Raw genomic sequence first — 21591 nt, forward strand, 5'->3', positions numbered from 1 at the left:
AGCCTCAGCTCATCTCTTATCTCTATCACACACTGGTGGCTGCTGGGAGTAGACGGATGGAGATTGGATTTGTTTGAATGTTAAACATCTGTCAGGGAATGCTGGAAAAAAAGACCCAGCCACTTTAGAGGCAAAAGGAGACCTCACAGACAGACCCTGCAAATCAATTCCAACTCTACACCTTCATCCTTCCCTGTATAATCCCTTCTTCATGTCAAATTCCCTCTGGGAGTCACAAAAAAAAAAAAAAAAGTGGGGGGGGGTTTCCTGATGGGGATGCAGGTGAGAGAGGTGCACTGGAAAGTTCTTTGTGCACAAATGGAGTTCTTGTAAAGAGGAGAAAGAAAAAAAGCAACAGTGAAGATTTAGGAGGAGGATCACAAACCTTGGGACATCCAATGTTTCTGATGGAATTACCATGGAATGGTTTGGGTTGGAAGGGACATTCAAGGTCACCTGGTTCCAAGTTCTCTGGACCTTTCACTTGACCAGGTTCTTCCAAACCCTTTCCAACCTGTCCTTGGACATTTCCAGGGATGGGGCAGCCACAACTTCTCACCACCCACACAGGGAAGAATTTTTTCCTAATATCCAATCTAAACCTACTCCCTTTGAGCTGACAGCCACTCCCCCCTATCCAGTCACTCCATGCCCTCTCTAGCTTTCAAGGAGACCATTGGCTGATGATTCCAGCAAGGACAATAAATCCTGGAAGTCAGGTGGCATCTTTCCCATCTCAGTCTGTCACTCTCTTGAAACCCATTCCAAAAGAGAAATTTCCTGGGTGTCCCATCATCCCTTGGGCTGTGTTTTCCTAAGGCCATCCTAGAGTTTGGGAAGAACAAAGGCAGATTCCTATGTCTGAGCAAGTTCTCCAAAGTTAATACCATCCAACAAAAAATTTTGGCTGGCTCATTTAATTAGAAAAAAAAAAGAGATGCTTCCATTAAAGGCAATACAATGCCTATATTTAAACATATAGAAATATCTGTGAAAGGAAGCAGCTCTCATTCCTAATTAACTGCTGGCTCTCCTGGCTGGGCTCCAGCTTCCACTGACAGATGGTGATGAGCCACTCTCCTCTACCCTCCTTTTATTAATGAGCTATACAGGAGAAAATTCTTCTCACGGAGGTGTGAGATCCAGAACTGCCTGGAGCCCATGGCCATCCCTTCCTCAGTTTTCATTAAGTCAGGAATATCTGAACTCAGGCTCATTAGTGCCCACATTGCTGAAGGCCTCTGGTGCAATTAAGTCTTCAACTGGCAGCAGATTTCTCTGTAACAGCTAAATCAGGATTGACTCGTGATGGAAGATCACAAAAAAGTGGGATAAAAGGATGGCTGCAAAGCCAAGTCTCCAGGGAGAATCTCCACAGCTCCACCCTAAGCTCCCTATGTAGAGGAAAAGAAGAAAGTTCTTTCTCCCTCTATTGTTTTTTTGTCTCAAAACACTGGTGCTGTCATGGTAATGCTCCCTGACTCATTTCCAGGGGAGGTCCTGCCTGAAATACCTTGAAGATGAGGAAGGCAGATATTGCCCTGGGGTAACAGTGACAGCTTATTCCCTAAACAATCTCTGAGATAAGTTTGGAAGGGTTGGGGAGGCACATTTCAGCCATGAAGTGAAGCATTGAGCCAATGGGCAACCCTAGAACTAGAACCAGTATGGCCCTGCCTCTTATCTCCTCCAGAGATATTAGAGGAAGCAATAACCCCACCTCCAGAACAACAACCTATCCTGGTGTTTAATGTTTTCCTGCTCACAGCATGGTTGGATCTGCCCTCCGGCCTTCGTGGATTCTGCATTCCCCTGCCCATGGTGCAGAGATTGGAATTAGATGATCCCTCAAGTCCCTTCCAACACAAGCTATTCCATGATTCCACATTCTTGTGTGCCCAGGAAGGAAGGTACAGCAGGACTTGTTGTGCAGGGGATGTTGTTCACACAAGGAGATGAGGGCAGAACCCTAAATGTGGCAGAGTGAATTTTGATTTGAACAACAAAGACAAAAACAAGCCTCAAGTCCAGATCCTCATCCCTAGCTCAGGAATGTCTAGTCACACCACATCCCACTCCAGAAGCACCAGATCCAAAGAGCTGAATTAGGGAACAACGTTCCTGCTGCAGCTCCTGAAGTCCTTTCCTGTATTCCCTGTCAGCACCTCCTTTTCTCTTTTCACTCCCACTATGGTGACAGTGCTGCAGTTCTTGAGGGAAACTCCAGGATCCATGGATTGAGCTTCCAGACCCTCAGTTTTATTCTCAGCTTTGTCACTGCCAGTGGGGTGACCTCAGGCAAGTTTTTGCTGCTCTGATCCTCAATGTGTCAAAGAATTTAAAGGGACTATTAACACTAAATTTGTTTTTCTTGTGTCTCTCTGTCCCACAGGCTAATGACCTTATCATTTACCATCCCTCCCCACACCTGCTCCTTCCTCAAGTGCAAGATGTCCTCCCCCTCAAATTATCTGTCTTTCCTTTCAAATTATCTCCCCAATTAACACCACAAAGATAACACGAAGCAGTTTTGCTCTCATCTCTCCTGGTGTTCCAGCCTCTTGCTTCCATTCCACACCCGATTTGGGGTTTCTGTGCCTGAGAGCTCAGTGGTGCTTTTCAGCTGCATCTGCTGGTTCCATAAATAATATTTCTTCCCCTTGTGAGCTAAAATCCCAAAAATGCTTTGGGACGAGTTATCAAGCAATTCTAAATCAGACCAGCTATGATTTCATTATCAGCTGACACAATATTATGACCCATAATTATTACCCCGAACAGCTGATCCGTAATTAACATACCTATCAGGACATTTTTCTGATGGATTGCTTCAGGAGCTGAGGTCACAAAGAGTGAGATGATCCAAGCCCACATAACTTATCCCTTTAGAATTATTTCTCCTTTTCTCTCTATATTGTATACTCTGGCTCTGTTAAAGGTATTCCAGAATGATTCCCAGATATATGTCTCCAGTGGCCCAATTTTCCACTTTTTATTTGCCATCTCAATTTTTCTCCAGTGGGTTTGGGATGATTCCCATCATGTATTTCATTTAAATTCCAGGAGAATCACACTTTTAACTGGCCTATCAAATGTGATCTTACTGTACAACACCATCTAATTCATGTCTTTTGCATATTTGGGAATTCCAGAAGTGTTTTATCTCAAGATTAAACAGATTTGTGCTGTTTTGATCAGACCTGGGGCAGATATTGAGTAAGGATGAGTTTTCCACCTGTCCATTCACAGAGATTAAACTATTAACATAAAACAGCAAAAGTCAAAGCACAAATAATGATGAAAAACCCACTTGGACCATTTCCAAATATTCCTGTGTATTCATCACAGAAAGGTTTGGGTTGGGAGGGACCTTGAAGACCACCCAGTTCCAATCCCCTGCCGTGGGCAGGGACACCTTCCATCATCCCAGGTTGCTTCAAACCTCATCCAACCTGGCCTTGAATATTTCCAGGGATGAGGCATTCACAATTTCTCTGAGGAATCTGTTCCAGGAGCTCAGCACCCTCACAGGGAAGAACTCCTTCCTAATATCCAATCCAAACCTACTATCAGTTTTATGCCAATTTTGAACACTTCTATTGAGTGTCTTAATTTCCAGGAGCATTGGCAGGAGCAGCTCTGCTAAAATATTCATACAGGAACACCTTCCTACAAGGGAATTGCCTGGAATTAGCCTGGGGACTCCCTAGGATGAGTTTTGTTTATCCAGCCTACACTAAGCAGCAGGCTGGGATTTTCCAACCTGCTCCAGTATCACTCCACATGGCTGCACTCAATGCCCAGTCTCTCTTCTCTCCAGGAGGGAGCTCATGGATTTTTTCTATGTTGATTCCTTCAGAACAAAATGAAATTATTCATAAAATCATGGAATTGTGAAATTTGGAAAAGACTTCTTAGATCATCAAGTCCAGCCATCAGCCCATCATGAAGTTCACCATCAATCATGTCCCCGGTGTTATATCCATGTTTTTTGAACATTCCCAGGGATGGTGATGGGATGAATTCCAAAGTGTTTGTGAAAATTTGCTTTCCAGCTCTCCTCCCCTATTGGACACCACCCATTTCCCACATGACCTCTGCAAGCACATCACAAATATTGTCCTGGACTGGCAATAATTGGAATGCAAAGGGAGGGAGAAGAGGTAAAATCCATACAAAAGGAAAGGGAGCAGGTGGAATCTCCATTACATTTAGTGCAAAAATCATAGAATCAAAAATCATTAAGGTTGGAAAAGACCTCTGAGATCATCAAGTCCACCTCAGTGTCCCAGTTCCTACCCAGCTCCTGCCTCTTGTGTTTCCTGGGACCTCCTCCCTGGTGAGATCCCTGCTGCTCCTGCTGACTTCAGCAGCTGGATGAAAATAAAATCAGAGGCTGTGTAACCTGGGAAGTGATTTTCAAATGTTTTTCTGCCCTCTTGGAGGGTGAGAAAGCTCCCACCCCCGTGGGAGCAATCATTGTGCACATTCAGAAAGCCTGTGCTGAGAACAGCAATCCCCAAGGAGATTCCAAGGGAAAACAGGGTCTGTGGGTGAGCAATCAGCAACTGCAAAGTGCCTTCTCCTGCAAGACTCAGGCAATGCCTATCAATTCCTTGTGTGAAATCAGTGCAGGGGAAAACTCAGGGACTGGATTTCCCTGCAGTGCCTTTGCAGGAGATCTCAGACTCCTGGTGGGTCACGGGACTCATCCCTTTGGGACAAAGATTCTCCTTCAGGCTGTCGTGCCCCAGCATGGATGTCCTGGCACAGCATCCATGGGGTGAGAAACAACCTGCAGGACCTTCCCACTCTTTCCCATCATCCACATGCTCGGCATCCCAGATCTCTATGGTCTCTCAACAAGAATCAAAAGCAAGTTGATTTTCAGGTCCATCATCTCCTCTGCATGATCCAGGGGGGAGGAACAGCTCAGGGGTTTCTTTGCCATCTGAGAAGACCCATATTTGTCCTAAAGTCAGTGATTTTACATCTCTCAGGGCAGGCACAGGGGATTTATGCACTGCATTTATTGTCTGCTAATTTCGTGAACCCTAAAACTGAGATGTGAAATAAAATCAAGCTCATTTTATATAAATGTCTCCATATATGAGGCAAAATGACACCATCATGGACCACATGACCTCCACTGGTCCTTTCCAACCTCACCCATTCCATGATTCTGTGATTCTGTGATTATCCCCCATCTCTCTGTGTCTTGGACCATTCCTCTTTAATTAATACCTGCTTTAATTAATACCTCCTTACTGAAAAGCACAGCACTGGCTCCTACCTCCAAAGCCAAAACATTTCTGGCTTACACCGGTGATTTAAGGGGGACATTCCCAGCTTCAGCTTAAAAAGCTGCTTGGGGACCACAAGAAAAGCAACACAAATCATCCGGAACAAGCTCTGGATCAAAATTCCCAACTGAGCCTGAACTGCTTCTGCTCCATATCCTTCCAACAGCAGGCATTCCCTTAAGTAAAATCCCCAAAGAGTCCTGGGGAAGAAAAGTGACCTCGGTACTCAGGATAAGGTGGGAGAAATTCAAACTATTCTCCCCTCTTCGAGCCACACTCTAATTCTCTCATTCTCACTCAAAGGGGATCGGTTCTTGAAGCATTTAAAAGCAGCAGGAATCCGAATTCCAGTCATTCCCATGCACGTCAGGAGATCACAGGAAACCACCAGTCCAGATCTTCAGACCTTTTCACCAGTGCAAGTTAAGAAGATAAATATATTTTATAGGTTTTGGGCTGATCTTTTTATTCAGGGATTTAAGGATTATTTGCCACAAAGTTGCAAACAAAATTTTCAATGAAACCTAATCCTCCCTGGCCTTCTCTAGGTGGAAAGAAAACAATAAAAAATCCTGGTTGGAGACACATTCACAAACATTGGTTACACAGGAAAAAACAACTCAAACTTTATTGTGCTTTGTAACTTTCTTCTAAATATTTTGGCAAATTTGCTGCTTTCCACACATGGAAAATATCCATCTGAACAGCACAATGTGAACTTTCCAGCTAACTAAACCTGGCCTGAGAAAAATGCTGGTGACAAGAGAAAAATGCCACATGTCTTGCCAGAGGTAATAATTAAATCCATGGATGCAACCAAGGTAAGAAGGCAAAAAAAAAAAAAAAAAAAAAAAAAAAAAAAAAAAAAAAAAAAAAAGGAACTTTGAAACTTTGGTGGCCGGGGGAAAATAGAGACAGAATTTCATAAAGGCTGAACCTTCAGAAATTCCCTTGGTCTGATTCTTCCATGATGTCACAGTAATGAGCTGTTTCTTCAGACAAAAGGTCTAAAAGAGAAGGAAAACCAATGGAAGAGCTGTTCCACTTTGTTCTGCTCCATCGTGATGTGGAAAAGAAAAAAGACCCCAAAAACTTCGAGTTTTCTTAAATTTTTTCAAGTCTTTCCAACTTCATTCGGAAGATGGTTGAAATAAAGAACAGGCATCTTTCATTTAAACGCGAACATCCAGGAGAGATAAAGGAAATTTTTCCACAGTTCTGAGTGTCTCCCTTGGCAATTTCCACCTCTGAGGTGCTGCACGAAGCAAGTGGGATCCTCAGGACCTTCAGGAATCACAAGTCACTGGCTGGTCTGAAATAAGGGAGGCTTCAGAATCCATTTGCAGGCAGTTTGGGGCAACGTGCTTTATATTTAAAATAACATATATATTATGTGATTTTATAATTATAATGTAATAAATATAAACTATGCTGCCTCGTTAGTGCAGTAGGTAGCACATCAGTCTCATAATCTGAAAGTCGTGAGTTTGTTCCTCACATGGGGCACCACCGTATTTTGTTGGGTCTTTTTTTGTTAGGCTTGGGATTAAATGCATGAGACAGTATTTTTTGTTCAGACTTAGATATTTATTAGGTTTTATTTATATTACAGTTTTACAAATTTACAATTTACAAACTGTGATTTCTACAGCAATTAAAGTTAATGAGTTAAAATGGAGATGTATTTTTTTTTTATTAATAAGGCCTTTTAAGGGCAAATTGTTTAATTAAGAAAACCTACTTAAATTATTTTTTACTTTTAACTTAATAACTAATTTCTTGTGGTTCACAAGTGATTCACAATGTAGATTTTTTTACCTATTTACACAATAGTACTTAGACCTATGAAGAAGAAGGAAACTTTCCTTTTAAAATTTTGATTTTGCTTTGTATATATATTATTATATTTTAAAACTTGAAATTTTGAGTTTTCCACCATATGATGCTACAGACTTTTATTCAAGTTAAACATTTGTGATCTTAAGTTTATTATTCAATTTTGGAAGCTTTTTTTTTTACAGCTTGAAGTTAAAAGCAGTGTTTTTTGTGGGGGTCAATGCCTGTCAGCACAGAAATTCTAAAATTCTCACTTTCCAGGGATCCACCCAAAGAAGTCTCTGATTCCCTGGGGAAGAAAAAAACCCAAACAAATCAAAACAAATCCCACTAGGTATAAAATCAAACAAATAAAGGAATATAAAAACCAGGAGTAAAGATTTATAATCCCGGAAAAGGAGGTTTAAACAATCATATCCATTTAAAAACAAATCTATGAATCCAAGTCCCTTTCTTAAATCCTTGCTGAAAATAACAGTGAATTTACCTCTTGTTTTCATTTTTTCCACACAAAAGAGAGAAAGCAAAGCTTCCCGAGCCTTAATGATGAATTGAATTCAGTTAAAGCAGGCAAGGTATTTACAAGTTGCGCTTAATAGAAAGGTTTATCAAAGGCAGGGTAATTACCAGACAGGTTGGGGGCCTGAAAACAGTATTATTTTTTAAAAAAAATGTAGGGGAGGAAATAAAATAATTATTAAAATAAATATGTAAAAGCAAGAGGGTTTCAAGCTGAACTGGTGCCTCAGCTCTCTTTACACAGAGCAAAAAGCAAATTATGACAGGACAGAGTGGCCAAGGAAAATAAGAAGTACCCAGATTAGTGGGAATAAATGAATGCAATAAAAGATCAGGAGGTGTGGAGGACGTCCCTGTCCATTGTTCAAGGGGGTATTTCATCAGGGATGCCAAGTGCAGTTGAGAACATGGAATAATAAAATGGTTTGGGTTGGAAGGGGCTTTAAAAACCATCTCACTCCAACCCCTGCTATGGGCAGGGAACTTTCCACTGGACCAGGTTACTCCAAGCCCCACCCAGCCTGTCCTCAAGAACTTCCAGGGGTGGAAATTGGATAAAATCTTTTACTTTCCCTGTGAAACCACTAAGGAGCAGCGTCAGAAAGGGCTCATGACCCAGAGGGACACTTTGATCCAACCGGGAATGGCTGCTCTCCCCTTCCCAAGCAGCAGGAGCCCCACAACTTCCCCAGGTTCTCTCTGAAGTCTAATCAGCCCAACTGCTAAAAATAACTGCTGCTTATCCATGCTCAAATCATTCCAGTAATTAATAGAAAATTAATTCAAGGCAGGCGGCGATGCCCCTGAGAGCAAACGACCTTGCTTTGTACAGGGAAGACAAATTAGCCAAGGTCCATCCAATGTGAGCCATCAAAATGGGAGGAACAGGACATTCCCAATCTCCTGACTGTTTTTATCCACACAGGATTTGTGGATCACAAGGGAGGAAGAGTTCCCATTGACATTCCTACTATTCCCTGGCCAGCAGTTATATCATCCATGATATTTTCTTGGGATCCTTGACATTTATTTTGATTTTTTTTTTCTGTTTTCCTTTTTTTCTTCACCTCTGGATGTTGTTCCTACAGTTCCATAAGTCTTAACCTGGTCTATGGAAATATGATAAATGCAGCTCCAGCCCTGTCCATCCCGCTGTCCATCCACCTGTCTGTCCATGGATCTGACTGGGCATCATCCTGCCCAGATTCAAGCAAATTAAATGCAGAGAAAGGTCTCAGAGCTCTAGAAATAATCTCAGATTTTGTGAAAATTGGTCCAAAAGAGGAGAAACCTTAAAATGAAGGGTCCCACAAAAGGATCTCAGCTCCTCAAACACTCCTAGAAGCAGCAGCCAGGTGGACAACAGGAAAATTCATCCCCTGATGATGCCTTTTGCTCAGCAAAAGATGAAGGAATCCTGGGAAGGAGACCAAAGGCAGGGGGGAAAAAACCAGAGAACTGGGAGCATAGAGGATGGAGGGCACAAGCAAACGGGAAATCCAGCTTCATTCATTCTGAAAATTTTAGGTTGAGGGACAAGATTCTCTCCCTCTACTCTACTCGGGTGAGACCCCACCTGGAATTCTGCATCCAGCTCTGGGGTCCAACTGCAGAAGGATATGGAGATGCTGGAGCAAATCCAGAGGAGACCATGGAGATGCTCCAAAAGCTGAAGCTCCTCTGCTCTGGAGCCAGGCTGGGAATATCCAGCCTGGGGAAGAGAAGGCTCCAGGGAGACCTCAGAGCAGCTTCCAGTGCCTAAAGGGGCTCCAGGAGAGCTGGAGAGGGATTTTGGACAAGGGCCTGGAGTGACAGGACAAGGGGGAATGGCTTCCAACTGCCAGAGGTCAGGGTTAGATGGGATATTGGGAAGGAATTCCTGTCTGTAAGAGTGGGGAGGCCCTGGAATGGAATTCCCAGAGAAACTGTGGCTGCCCCTGGATCTCTGGAAGTGTCCAAGGTTGGACAGGTCTTGGAGAAATCTGGGATAGCAGAAGGTGTCCCTGGCCATGGCAAGGTTGGAATGAGATGATCTTTAAGGTCCCTTCCAACCCAAACCTGGCATTCAATGAAAACTGCACCCCATGGGCTGTGCCCAGGCTGCAGGGACTCTAAATCCGCCTCCTCCATTTCCTTCCTATCAGGTCTCCTTAACCCTAGACATATTCCTGGCCATCCTTTGGCATCCCACTTTTTTGCTGGAGGACTGACAAGACAGTTGTTAATTCTGTGCTCATCGCTGGCCATGCTATCGATCCCGAAACCACCGGGCTGGGGATCTGTGGCACCTTGGAAAAGGCCACAGCTGAGCAGGATGTGCAATTTGTAAAGGTCAGGCAGGGGAAGGGATCCTTGACTCCGGCCTGGGGAGATGAGAGGGATGATTTAATTCCAGTGACAAAATAAAAAGTGGAACTGCTGGGAGCAGCTTTGAATCACACAATTTTCCTTTTCTTTTTCTATTTATTGTTAAGAATCTGACAAAACACAGCCATCTGCAAGGTGGTGCCTATTTAGTAGCCAAGCTCCTGTAAATCAATCAAGATTTAGCCAAAAATTGGAGCTGGGAATCCAATTTGTTTAATCAAATTCAGGTTTGGCTTTAGGGACACATTGGACAATGCCCCGAGCTCTTCTGACCAGGCTTCCTCTGGCCATATCATGGATTTTTGGGATGGTTTGGGTTGGAAGGGATCTCCAAGATCATTCCATTTCAACCCCTTTCCATGGGCACACTCACAGGGAATAATTCCTTCCCAGCATTCCATCTAAACCTGCCCTTTATCAGGGGGACCTTGAAGCCATTGCACTTTCAAATTAGCAAATTCCTAATGACTTCAAGCAAGTGAGGGTTGATTTTTCCAATCGATTTTCCAGCCAAACAGTTAAACCAGAAGGAAATGACAGATATTAATCAGAATTCCCATTATCTCTCCTGGTTTGTGCAACTCATCTTCTGCTGTCCTAAGCATCAGAGCATTTGATAAAGCAGTCGGGGGGGGAATCAACTATTTTAATGAAACAGTTTTTGTAAGAAATTGCCAATTCATCAAAATCAAATTGCTTCACTCCACTACATCTCTCCGGCCCAATTAATTTGTAATTACTTAACACAAAGTGGAGCAGTTCTAAGCAGAAGGACAAAGATGAGAGTTATCAGAATTCCTGCCTCTGTAAATAGAGGAGCATCTGCTCCAGGGAAAGGAAACCAGACTTTAAAGGACTGATCCTCTATCTCCTGCATCTTAATTGCATGTCCTGAGTGGAAACTGACTGGTTTAGATGGATCTTGTTCTCCATATGTGGGTTTGATCCCAAAATCCATCCTGAACTTCAAATAACTTTATCAAGTGCTGCAGAGCACTTCTTCGCCCACAGAATTCTGTTTTCCAACACTTTGTCAGCAACTTCAGAAACAAGCCACAAAAAATGCCCTGACAAGAACGATCCCTCAAAAAAACATTTTCCCAATGCACAAATCCATGAGATGAGCTCCTTGTGTGCAGAATTTTTTTCCCAAAACCTTGTTAATTCTGGGAAAGCGCCACCTGTTCTGGGGGCTCACCACAAACTAAGGATGGATGGACAAAAAAGGAGATTTTATGACCTTTGCATGAAGGGGAGACAACTCAGGGGCACTTCAAGGATGACATGAGGTTATTCAGGGATAAAATTAGAAGGACCAAAGCCCTCCTGAGGTGGGGATTGATGTCTTCTCCCAAGGAATAAAGCAAGAGGAAACAGCCTCAAGTTATCAGGGAAGATTAAGATTGGATACTAGGGAAAATTCCTTACCAGGAGGATTGGAACAGGGTTTGGACTCAAAGATCTCAGAGGTCTTCTCCCACCTGAAGGACTCCATGATTCTCTGGGAAAGGAGAGACCAAGAGGCCATGGACTGAGTGAATCTGTGGCTACATGAGGGGCAATGGTCCCTGCTGGTCATGTTTGGCCCCAGAACCACCCTTTTCTACCCTCCAGATTCAAAACCAGGCTTGGACAGGACTGGGAGCAACCTGGTCTGGTAGAAGGTGTCCCTGCCCACAGCAGGCATTGGAACTGGATGGTCTTGAAGGTCCCTTCCACCTAAAATTTTTCTGTGATTCTGTGTTTCCACTTGTAGCAGCTGAACTGCAAATCTCAGGTTACTCCCCATCCATATTCTGTGGTTTCTTGTGGGGCCAGGAAAATTAATTTTCCTGATGGAAGGTCTGGGACTAGACTGGGAAGCAGCATGGGTGGTTGAGGGTCCTGGTTTGAGATCTGTTGTGTGATCCCAGGAAATTCACGTTTCCTGCCTGTATTTCCAATATTTTGCCACATTTGTACACAGGAAGATGCAGCGTCCAGTAAGGGGAAAGTCAGAAAGTTTCTTTTTTTGTGAGGGCAGAACAAGCACAGAACCTCTTTGTGGTCCCAGCCCAGGCTGCTCTCCCCACCCTTCACTCCAGCTCCAAAGCGTGGGTGCAGGAAAATGCTCTCCTTTCTCCCCACAAACAACTCCAGGATGTGCCAGGCATCGAGTTGGCAGGGATCCCACACTCCAAGACTTCTGAGAGCAGACTTCAGCAATTAGAAAAATAATAATAATAATAATAATAATAATAATAATAATAATAATAATAATAATAATAATAATAATAAATATATGTTAAAAAAAAGGAGTCAAATGCATTTTTGATGCTCTGAAGTTGCTGAGATTTTTAAACAAACAATCTTGGGCTGCTCCCACATGCCAGGAGAGGTTTGGGCTCTAGCCATGTGGCAACAGCACCATCGTATGGGAATCTCCAATCCCTGCAGCCCTTGGAATTTTCTCCATCGCCTCCTCTCTCCGCAGAAAAGATCAGCACTGTAGTGGGATTTATTTGCAGCCCTGCATTGATTTCATGGTTGTCAGCAGGAATGTGTGGGATGTAAAAGTGAACTTTTTCTCCAGGGCTGGTCAGGCTGGCTTTGGAAATTGGAAATCCTGAATTGGAATCACTGGAACTTTCATTCTGTCCCCAGACCTTTGGAGAAATATTCAAGGTCAAACAGACTCCTTGGTCATTAAATTTCTGTATTGCACTCTGGTTGTACCCGTGTGCCCCACAGATCCCAGAAACTCTGCTTGGGATGCAGGAATTCAAAGCCATGTACAGTGTTGGAGGAAAAAGAGGCACAAAGAAAGGAAGGCTTGAACCAAAGGACAGAGACCCAAACACCTTCCTGCTCTTAATGGCAGCTCCAGTCTGTGTTCCTGGGCTCTGGAATTCCAGCAAGAATCCCAGCCTTGCATCCAGGTGCTCTGAAGCTTATTTGAACAGCAAACCTGGATATAAATCCTTGAAGTGGGAGGTAGACCATGACATGGAACAGTGTTTAGCTGGAGCCTCTCTCTGCTTGCAGCATAGGGCACCTCTGGAGCAGCTGGAATCATTTTCCCTGCTGCTGGATCAGCATCCTTCATGTCCATCCCATAACAGAGAAAAGTGGAAAACAGCTGGGAGCTGGGGAAGAAATAGTTGAGGTTGAGATAGGGGACAACCTGTGTGTTTTCCATGGAATCATGGAATTGTTTGGATGGGAAGGGACTTTCAAGGACATCTTGTCCAGGCCCCTGCCATGGACAGGGACACCTTCCACTAGACCAGGCTGCATCTGTTGTCCTGTTATGGCCTTGGACAGTTCCAGGAATGGAGCAGCCACAGCTTCTCTGTGCCAGGGCCTCACCACCATCCAAGGGAGAATTCCTTCCCAATATCCAATCTAAACCTACTCTTTCATCCATCCATCCATCCATCCATCCATCCATCCATCCATCCATCCATCCATCCATCCATCTTCTCCTTTTGAAATCGTTCTCTCCCTTACCAATCCGTCTGTTATCCTGCCTATCCAGTTCCATGCTTCATTTGGGATCCACGCTTCCCTCCTTGCAGGAAAGTCTGTAATGGGATTTGCCTTGCTCCCACCTGGTGGCTCAATCTCATTTATTCCCCACCCATTCTGATTTGGGGCAGCTGAATATTCCTGAGGCTGTGTTCCCAACAACAGCCATTTGAAATTCCCATTTGGATGCCTAAAAATCCCTAAAATCCCTTCTCTAACATCCCACAGCCCCACAGCCTGAGTAGATTTGCAGACAGCACTTCAGGCAGCATCAGTTGACACCATCCAGGAGTGGAAAAGCCAATAAAATTCCCTCTGGAGCCCATTTTAACCACACACGGGGATTTCAGGAAGTCCTGGAAAGGAGCTACAGGCACGACCAATCTGAGAAAACAACTCAGTGCTCAGAGCAGCTGTGGCTGCCCCATCCCTGGAAGTGGCCAAACCCAGGTTGGACAGGATTTAGACCCCATGGCAGGGGTGTGGAACAAGATCATCTTGAAGACCCCTCCAACCCAAATAATTCCATGATCCTGTGGTTATAAGATTTCTGTCATCCTACAAGCTTTCCTACAGATGACCAGGAAACGGGGGAAATCTTCCTTTTGATGTCTCTCTGTCCAGATTTTCCAGGAATCATTTCACCTTTTTTTTTTTTCTCAGATTTTCAGCTCATGGCTGTTCCTCAGTGTGATCCATGACACCAGGGTCTGTACCATGATCCATCACCATTTTCCCAGCCTGATACCAGGAAGGAGCAAATAATCCAGAACCAGGATAGAGCAAATAATCAACTCCTCTTTCCCCCTTCCCAAACAGAGAACTCCAGACCTGCCTCTATCAGGAATCTGCAGTGACAGCAAAAATAGTGCTAAAAAAAATATTCCAAGGGATTTGTAGACATCATGAAATTTCCAGAGGGAACTGATGGTCTTTTCCATGCAGGCAGAAGAAATGGGAATTTTATAACCTCAGGAAAGTAAAACAACACCTAATACACTCAGTTCTATGGATAACTGTGTGTTAATGCACGTGGAATTATGACGGGGTACGTTTGCCATCTTCAGGAGTCAGGCAGGAATTGCACTCAATGTCCCAAAAAACAGTGACAATCAACAATTTATGTAAGAAAGCAGGAATTCCTGGGATGTCACATAGCCTCGGGCAAGCAGGACTAGGGGATGGAGAAGCTCTCAGCTGTCAGATTCTCTCACAGCAGGACAAGTTTTAAGTTTTTCTGGCTGATGTTAGAAAGGGGATAAAAATAATGGTACTGGGAAAGATGGAAAGCATTTTTCTTCCTTATCAATGCTTTTTAAAGAAATATTTAATTCCAGGTCTTGGTGGATTTGATGGGGAGTGGACTTTTCCCCCTTGACCCTGTTCTTCCTTAGCACAAAAAAGTCACACCCTACAGGGACAGTCCTAAAGGGTTTAAAAAACCCAAACCATTAAATACCTCTGAATGAGGAACTCCAGAGCCTGAAAAAATATATTATTTTAATACATAAAATATAAATTATATGGTCAGTAAAAATATTATGAGGCAGGAGCCAATAGACACAGAAACAAGGTGTTGGGATGGGGTTTTAGGTCTTTTTTACACAGAAGACTGAAAGTCAAAGTGGTTAAGATCCCCGTGGAGAAATTAGGATTTGTCAAATCATCTCCTGCAACAGATTCTTCTCTGGCATAAGTTAGGGCAGGAGTTTTGGTCTCCACCCTTCATCCCACATGCACAGATAAATGATCCACCTGCACACCCTCCTTTCAGCTTGGAAAAGTTCCTTAGAGCTAAACTGCATGGGAATAAATCACTGAGGGAAAGAAATTCACAGCATTAATCCCAAGATCCTGGGGGGAAAAAAATTAAAAGTTGAATTTAACAAAAAAAGCCCTGGGTATTTTTGCCCTGGCATTTCCTGAGAAGTGGTCACAGGATGTGAAGAATGGGAGAGCAAACATTCGCACTTGAGGCTGGAATGTGGCTGAACTTGCCCTGTCCGTGACAGAGAAAAGGCATTTTTTGGACAAGCCTGGGTTGTTAACATTGCACCTGCAGTGAGTCGTGTCCAATCTTGTACCCAGCCTGTGCCACATAAGAGCACACAAAGAGAACAAAGCCACAGATGAAACATCTCGAAACACCAAATAAATCCAGCAGAAAGTCCCTTGGGTTTCAAACATCAAAAATGAGAGCTGGCCATTGCTTTTTAACAGAAAAAAAAAATTAAGGAAATGAGGGTGAATAAACTCCCAATACCTGGAAAGGCCAATGCACTTTTAATTTGTCCACATATCTCCCTACCACATACCTTGTTATCACGAGTATCACTCACACAGGCAGATAAATACCCTGAGCTGTTGATTCAGAGAACATTTTGTCCTTGATTTAAACACAATGGCTCCACTCAGGGTGGCACTGGGGGTGGAGAGCCCCACTCACAGGGTGCCACTGCAGCCTCAGTGCCCATGAAGAAATGCATAAGGCCAGCCTTGTTGGGAAGAATTTGGGGCTTTTTCCACTCCTGTGAGCACTTTGCCCAAGGGTAGGAGGGAAGGAGGGGGTGGCAGTTGTGGAGACGAGCCCAGAGAGTGGCAAGGAAATGAGAGGCACCAAACACAAATATCCCAACACACAAAGCAACCCCTCCCTTGGTCCTGCCAGCAGCTCCCCTCAGGTGCCTTCTCAGGGATGACCTTGTGGGCACGCCCGGCATCCCAGGATATATAACCTGCCCCAGGAGGAAACAACCCAAAGAGACAGTCCCAGAGAGTTAATTCCAAGATGAAAGCTTTCCTTGTGCTCCTGCTGGGAGCACTCCTGTGCGTGGACTCAGGTAAGACCCCACAAAGGATCTACCCCGCATCCCTCCCTGCAGATTTTCAGTCTGGAAGGAGGATTTGGGATGGGGTTTGGGGAGGAGGGAAGAGATGCGGGCAGGTTGTCACCCCAAGATATTTCCCTTCAGATGGGCATTGAGTGGGAAAAATGAACCCTGGGTGGGGGGGGGGGGGGGTGGGATCTGAGTGCTGGGAGAGCAGCTTCCAGGAAAGGCAAATCCCGAATCCTCAATTATTCAAAATCCAAGTTTTTTTAAACCAGACTATACAGCCAAGGGGGAAGGGGAGGGGCTAAGTGGGGTGGGAGGATTATTTTCCTTCTTCCCAGGCTATTAAAATTGCAACATTTACGCAAAGTTTTCCTCCAACTTTTTTTCTGTCTTGTCCTTTCAAAGGCAGACCCCAACACTGGCCAGATTTACAGAATTTTACAGGACAATAAAAAATGACAGTGCCATTATGTGTTATTTTATGGACTGAATGGGTGGGGTTTAGACAATGTCAGGTTTTTATAGCCTCACTGATTAAAAAAAAAAAATAAAAAAAGGGTTTAAAGCAGCTTTTCCCTGTTACCAGAAAGGAGAATAATCAAATTTGAGCAGTTTCTCAATCAGCAGAGGATGTTTAAGTAATAAGCTGTGAAGGGTTTTACACAGCCCTCAGACCTTTCTCTCTGCCAGCTTCCATCAGAACACTCAAAATTTGACTTTTATTGCTTTAAAAGTCAGGTCAATGTGAGAACAGAGTGCAGCACTCAGACAAATTGGGGGTTGGCTCCTCACTCTGTGACTGCATCAGTCATTTACACCAGAGAGGCTTGGACAGAGGGAGACCAAGAGCCTCAGATTAATTCTTTCAATCACTAATTTCTAAGCAGGGTTTTTCAGTGTGCAAATAAAGTATTTCAGGCATTAGGGTATTTCAGGCATTAGGATACTTCATGCATTAGGATATGGAGGTCATGGGGCTCAAGGAAATACATACATATATATATGTATGTGTAAACTGGTACTTGCAAGGCTCCAGTGACACCCTTGGGCAGAAGCAGGTGACAGGAACAGGTAATTACACCACAATCTCATTCCTCTAGGGACAATTTTTCACCAGGGCTGGATGCTTGGGATTTTGCCAGGCTTTTCCTGCCTTTGCTGGAGCTGCTCAGCAGGTGCTGCCAGCACTGATTTCCATCCTCTATGGAGTGGCATTTCCATGAGGGGTGGGAACAGGGGATGACCTGGTGGTCAGAGAGGGGTGAAATTTGCATTTTGATTTCTAGGTGGGTGTGGTGGAAAGGGCGAGTCACAAGTTAAGAACTGAGACAAGGGGCTGGAAGGGACTTGGCAGATTCCTGCTTGGAGAAACCTGGTCTAGAGGGATGTGTCCCTGATGAAATTATCCTTCCAACCCAAACCATTCCATGATTCTCTTCAAGCCCAGCTGTTTCTCCGCTCTCTTTTTGCTCCCTCACTGCACTGACAAAATCCATTCAGCACCTGCCAAACCTGACTCCCACCTCAACCAGGTGTATGATTATCAACAAGAAAAAAAAATTTAAAAAAATTCCCCAAAGCAGAGGAGATATCTTCCTTTGAGCATCCCCAGGAGTGGTCCTGTTTCCCAGTGCAAGCACTTGGTTGAATTCTCTGGAGAGCTTTGGATAGACTGAAGATACATGAGAGATGTAGAATTGTTCCCCACCTGCAGGGCTGGGTCTGGTTCTGGGGTCCAGCATCAGAAGGATGTGGAGCTGCTGGAGCAAGTCCAGAGGAGACCATGGAGGTCTCCATGCTCCAAGGGCTGGAGCCTCTGTCCTGTAGAGCTGGGAGAGCTGGGAGTGTTCGCCCAGGAGAAGAAAAAACCCTGGGGAGACCTCAGAGCCTCTTTCAGTGCCTAAATAGGCTCCAGGAGAGTTGGGGATAAATTTTAGGAGTTGGGATAGGATGAAGAGTAATTTTTTAAAACTAAAAGAGGGCGGATTCAGGTTAACTATAATTAAGACATTTTTTCATTATGAGAGTGGTAAAAAAATAGATCAGGCTGCCCAGAGAAGCTGTGGTTTGCCCATCCCTGGAAGTATCCAAGGCCAGGTTGGATGTGGTTTGGAGCAACCTGGTCAACTGGAAGTTGTCCCTTTCCACAGCAGAGGGGTGGAACTTGATGATTTTAAAGTCCCTTCCAACCCAAACCATTCAATTATTCCCTGATTTCTCTCCTAACCCCTCCTGGTCTCTTGCAGGTTCATCTTTGCAGTGTTACAGCTGCTCATCCCAGCTCAGCAACTCCAACTGCATGACAAAGAAGAAGGACTGCGGCGAGAACAATATGTGCAAGACAGAAGTGATCCGTAAGGAAAAGCAGGGATGGGAAATGTCTTAGTTGGGATGTTGGGAGCCAAACATCTTCCCAGCCTCAGGTGTCCCACCCAGGCTCACCCAGTCTGGATACACCAGGTGGTTTAGGCCAGCAAACCTCAGTGTACAAACATCTTTCACCTGCACAAAATTAAATTTGTTTCTCTTTCTCAGCACCAAGAATTATTTGCTCACAAGGGCAATGGTTAAATTTTTTTGCAGTATTTGCAAACATGAATTAAAATGTGAGGGGCTGAGCCTGGTCCGACCTGGTTGTGAAGTTAGGAGGTGCTGATTTGAGGTGAAATCAATGGAAATGATAAAATTTCATTTCTGTGTCTCTGGGGAAACTTGAAAAACTAGGATCTTTTCCTCCTGTTCTATATCTGTGCCAACAGCTGAGTTGTTCTTAGACCTGGGGCACAAAACCCATCAGTGCCACATTTAAGCTCCTCTCTGCCAGGCAGTAGATGTGATACCTCCAGTAGGAATAGTCCCAGTTGGGAATGTGGAAATCCATGACACTCACATGCAGGAGAGTCGAGATGTTGTAGAACTCTTTGTTATTTATTGCATGTGGCAAAGATTTGGTGCCCAGATAGGATTTTAGATCTCCTGGAGGAGAATGGATCAAATCTCCTGCAGGTAAAAATCTGCTTTTTGATCAAAATCAAAAAAAGAGAAGTTGCCAAAACCAGCCCAAAAAATGGGCTATGCCTCTCATAAACCAATCAAATAATAACTGTGCCATCTGAAATGGTAATAGCTGTGTTTCCATAATTTCCCAGGTGTTAAAAGTCTCCATGCAACAAAGATGTTTGAGATTGAGCTTCACATGAGAGAGGGCAAGGTTAGATGGGATATTAAAAAGAAATTCCTTGCTTGGGGGTTGGTGAGACCCAAAGACTCTGTGGCTGCCCCATCCCTGGAATTGTTCAAGGCCAGGTAGGATGGGGCTTGGAGCAAGCTGGCCTAGTGGAAGGTGTCCCCACCTACGAGATGATTTTGAATGTCCCTTCCAACCCAAACCATTCTGTGATTCAGATTTTTGTCCCACAGAACGAGCTCAGATAAGAACAGCATCCCATTATTCAATCCCACGAGTCTTGGCTTGTACTGAATCCTTGCAATAATGACCCTGCTTTCCTTCTAGGGGTTGTGGGGCTCTTCAGCCTCATCAGCAAGGGATGTGACCCCTCGTGTGAAGCATCCTACCAGGACTTCAACGTGGGCAACAGGAACATCTCCTGCTGCAGCAGTGACCTCTGCAATGTCAACGCTGCAGGCAGTGTGAGGTCCAGCTATGGGCTGGCCGGAGGGATAGCGGCCGGAGTGCTCTGGACCGTCCTCAACAACAAATTTTGAGGTGCAAAGGTGCCTCCCATGACCACAGAAAGTCTTGGAGCACCCCTCTAATAGCAAGAATAGTAACCAGTAGCAGTGGGGTGTTGTCGGCCACCCAGCAGCCTGTGAGCTGATGGCAGCTCTTTGCCATATGATGGCTTCTGCTTTAATCTTATTGCAAAGCTCGAGTGCTACCAGATTAGGAAATGTGTGCTCATGTTAACTGCAAAACACCTAAAATAAAGTTATTTCTCAACCAGCTGTGAGCGTGTCACTTGTCTATCACTCAGTCACCTATTTCTGCCCACAGCAGAGCTGCTGGTGGGTGTTTTATGTCCAGCCAATGTCCAGTTGTGCTGGTTTTACCCTGGCAGGAAGAGCACACTAGGAAGTTTTTCTCCATGAGAAATTCCTCTGTGGATTGATGGGACCAATTGGAGGCCGGTTTAGCTGTTGACAGCCTGAGAAACAAATTGGAAAAGTCGGTTCGCTCTGTGAATTACATTTGAAGCAAGTAAACCCCGGGAAAGCTCTTTCATTTCCAGCCTTTTACAATGCAACACTAACCTGGCCCGGCCCATTTTCAATGCGGCCCAGGCGGGGCCGGGCTCCGGAGGCTGCTGGGCCCCATTTTTAACCAGGGGTCCCAGAGGCCAAGGGGAGCAGAGCCCATGGCTGGGATTGTCGCCTTTTCCCGGTGTGTCCCTGCCCTGCCCTGCCCCGGCTCGGAGCAGCCCTGGGGTGGCCGAGCCCGCCCGGCCGCCCTCACGGGCTGGGGGGAGGCAGCCGGGCCCGGTTCGGGAGAGCCCCCAGGGCTTTGTGTGCTGGGCAGGGCAGAGGGAGAACCCCCGGGCTGCGGCTGGAGCTGGGGGCGGGCAGCGCCGGGGGAAAGCCATGGACACACGGCCTTGGCACCCATTTCTCCTCTGCATGGACTCTGCAGTTCTCGTCCTGCCCCTCCAGCGTGGCCTGGGCACCCTGAGATCCTGACACAGCTCCGGCATGGCCCGGCACAGCCCCTGCAACTTCCAGGTGAGATCTTAATTTATTTTTTTTCCCAATGCTCAGATAAGACCTACAGACTTTCATCTTTCCTTGAGTGAGAGGGAGAAGAACAGAAAGGATACACCAAAGTCAATGAAGTAAAAGCTAAGTTTCTAAATGGAAGGAGAATGAGGAGACACCATGAAGGTTGGCTGAAATATCTTTTTGTAAGTTATAGGGGCGGACTGTACTTCATGAAAAATTTCTTTCAACCATGAAAAAAAGAGAGACATGGGGGGTGGACCAAAGTGGGAAGTGTTTGAAGAATCCTTTGCCCCAAGGAAAAGAGGGGGATCTCTGTTCCTGGGAATGAAGTACGAACGGAGAGAGAAGTGAGCTGAAGAGAACTTTTGCCTTTAAGTAGCTCATCCTTAAAGGTAATACCACATGACTTTAACATGGCCTGCAACTCAGTTATGGAAAGAGTGTAAAGTGGGAGGAAATTCATGATAGCAGATCCTGGGCAGATGTTAATC

At 44.8% G+C, this 21591-nt stretch overlaps 1 protein-coding gene and 1 non-coding gene across 2 annotated transcripts; both read left to right on the plus strand.

The window, feature by feature from the left end:
- The first annotated feature begins 6736 nt into the window (after positions 1 to 6736).
- On the plus strand, positions 6737 to 6809 carry TRNAM-CAU (transfer RNA methionine (anticodon CAU)). The gene has a single exon. It is a non-coding gene; the product is annotated as a tRNA-Met (tRNA).
- Positions 6810 to 16320: 9511 nt separating this feature from the next.
- On the plus strand, positions 16321 to 20092 carry PSCA (prostate stem cell antigen). Its single transcript, XM_062504290.1, has 3 exons — positions 16321 to 16372; positions 18613 to 18720; positions 19881 to 20092. Exons 1-3 carry the CDS (start codon positions 16321 to 16323, stop codon positions 20090 to 20092), a joined length of 372 nt encoding a protein of 123 aa, XP_062360274.1.
- The last annotated feature ends 1499 nt before the right edge of the window (positions 20093 to 21591 follow it).

Source organism: Cinclus cinclus, chromosome 1, assembly GCF_963662255.1.
Source record: "Cinclus cinclus chromosome 1, bCinCin1.1, whole genome shotgun sequence".
Lineage (NCBI taxonomy): Eukaryota > Metazoa > Chordata > Aves > Passeriformes > Cinclidae > Cinclus > Cinclus cinclus.